This window comes from Quercus lobata, chromosome 3, assembly GCF_001633185.2.
Source record: "Quercus lobata isolate SW786 chromosome 3, ValleyOak3.0 Primary Assembly, whole genome shotgun sequence".
NCBI lineage: Eukaryota > Viridiplantae > Streptophyta > Magnoliopsida > Fagales > Fagaceae > Quercus > Quercus lobata.
Window position 1 is genome coordinate 31,012,108 of NC_044906.1, and position 1,864 is coordinate 31,013,971.

The window sequence follows — 1,864 nt, forward strand, 5'->3', positions numbered from 1 at the left end:
TGCCTTCAGCAATATAAAGGTCTATCCAAACACCTAGACTAGCTAATTCTCCAAAAAAAAAACATAGATTAGAAGGTCAAAAGTGTTGTTATTAAGGTATGCGTAATAGGAAAATGTCGATTACTCCAAATCCACAACCAAACGCAGGCTATGGCCCTTAACTTTCCCCTCCCCCTTTATTTTAATACTTTTTTTTTGCTAGGCGAAAAACAAGGTCAAATAATTTAGAAGAAATTCCTAAATATTAACATCAACCAATGAACCTATACCCTCAAAAATGGGCTTGTAGTCCTTAACAACCAAGTTCATCAGTCGGGAATCACTAGCCATTCCTTCATTGAAAATGTTACTGTATTCTGGGTTTTGGTTGCAATAGTCGCAGAGACCTTTCCCATGTTCTTTCTCAAAAGGTGTGAGCTCACTCCCCTGAAACCAATCTCCCAAGAACTGCCATGGGCTTACAAGTCCAGGATCAACCATTGCCAGAACAAATGGTGATAAGCTAGTGGCATTATCTTTGAGGATAAGCCTAGAAGAAGGTGTGAGGGTATAGGCTTCTTCTTTTTCTTTTTCTTGATTTCCATGAACTGTTGTTTTAGCGAAGAAGCCAGAGTGCACCAATAGATGCATAAGCTTGTGCACACAGCTAGTTTTTTTGGGGTGAATATTAAGCTTAGAGACCAACTCTTGGAGAGTAATGGGTTTGCCATGGTTGTGGATTGCGTCAAGAATGCCTAGTTGAATTGCACATTTAAGTGACATCGAATCTATGTAGCTAAAAATGTGCTTATACAAATGACACTGAACCTGAAATAACTCACTCACTCCCTCACCATGAATGAGATCCATCTTAGTGCTGGTCTCTTTGATTCTAAGCTTCTTTTACTTCTCCATGAGGTCTAGCTGCCTTCTTATATATAGATTGTTGGATTGTGTGGCCAAATAGCCCACGATATAGATGTTGAAATGTGTGGTTAAATATCTCACAATGTGTATGTGTGTAATTCTCAAAAGAAATTACCTTACACAATATTGTATATGAGATGTGTCAGGGGCGAAAAAGTTTCCTTCCCGACAAATAAGATTTATGTTGGGTCGGAGGGTCTATACCGAAGCTCGACGATGGGCTTGATGCACGGCCCAAAGGCTATCGGTGAAGATTCAAGAAGTCCACTATATTTTATGCCTTGGGCTTAGATTGGAACTATCAAGAGTGGCCCATGAACAATCCCTACAGTGAACACGTCAGCACGGTTGAAAAATATACTGTAAGAAATAACCCAGCAGTAAAGTATTTTCGCAGGAAACAGCCCAGCAGTAAAAATATTTCTGCAGAAAAGGGCCCAGCTGTTAAGGTACTCCTGCAGAAAATAACCCAGCAGTAAAGTAAAACGAAATTAGTTACTTTACAAACTAAGGGAAACATCTATGTTTTCAGACTCATCATTTGTTAGCTCTGGAGAGGAATCTTCTAATACAACAATATGAGGGAAAAACTTTATAGTGATAGTCACATCATAACCATTGATAGTAAATGAATAGATAAATATCATAGGTTTCATAATAACAAATAATGGAGAAGACTTAGTGTGAGATGAAGGGAAAGAAAGAGATCCCAACTAGCGCAGCAAGATCATTATGGTGCCATGGCATGCTCATGAATATAATATATGTATTGAGTAGAGAGAATCATTTGTGAGTGGTATGAGTAATGAGTGAAAGTGTATAGTAGTACTGCTGAAATATTCTACTGGGGCAAGTAAGTGTTTATGAGTAGAGTTATGAGAAAGTATTTGTGAGTTAGGAGCTAGAAGACTTAGTTTCTATGCTTGAAACTAAGAACTCAGAGACTTTTCAGAGCTTA

The 1,864-nt window shown here is 38.3% G+C and overlaps 1 protein-coding gene across 1 annotated transcript; it reads right to left on the reverse strand.

Moving 5' to 3' along the window:
- Positions 1-237: 237 nt before the first annotated feature.
- LOC115980731 (trans-resveratrol di-O-methyltransferase-like) lies at positions 238-853 on the reverse strand. The gene has a single exon (XM_031102952.1). The coding sequence runs from the start codon at positions 847-849 to the stop codon at positions 238-240; it is 612 nt and encodes a 203-aa protein (XP_030958812.1). The 5' UTR covers positions 850-853.
- Between the last annotated feature and the right edge of the window lie 1,011 nt (positions 854-1,864).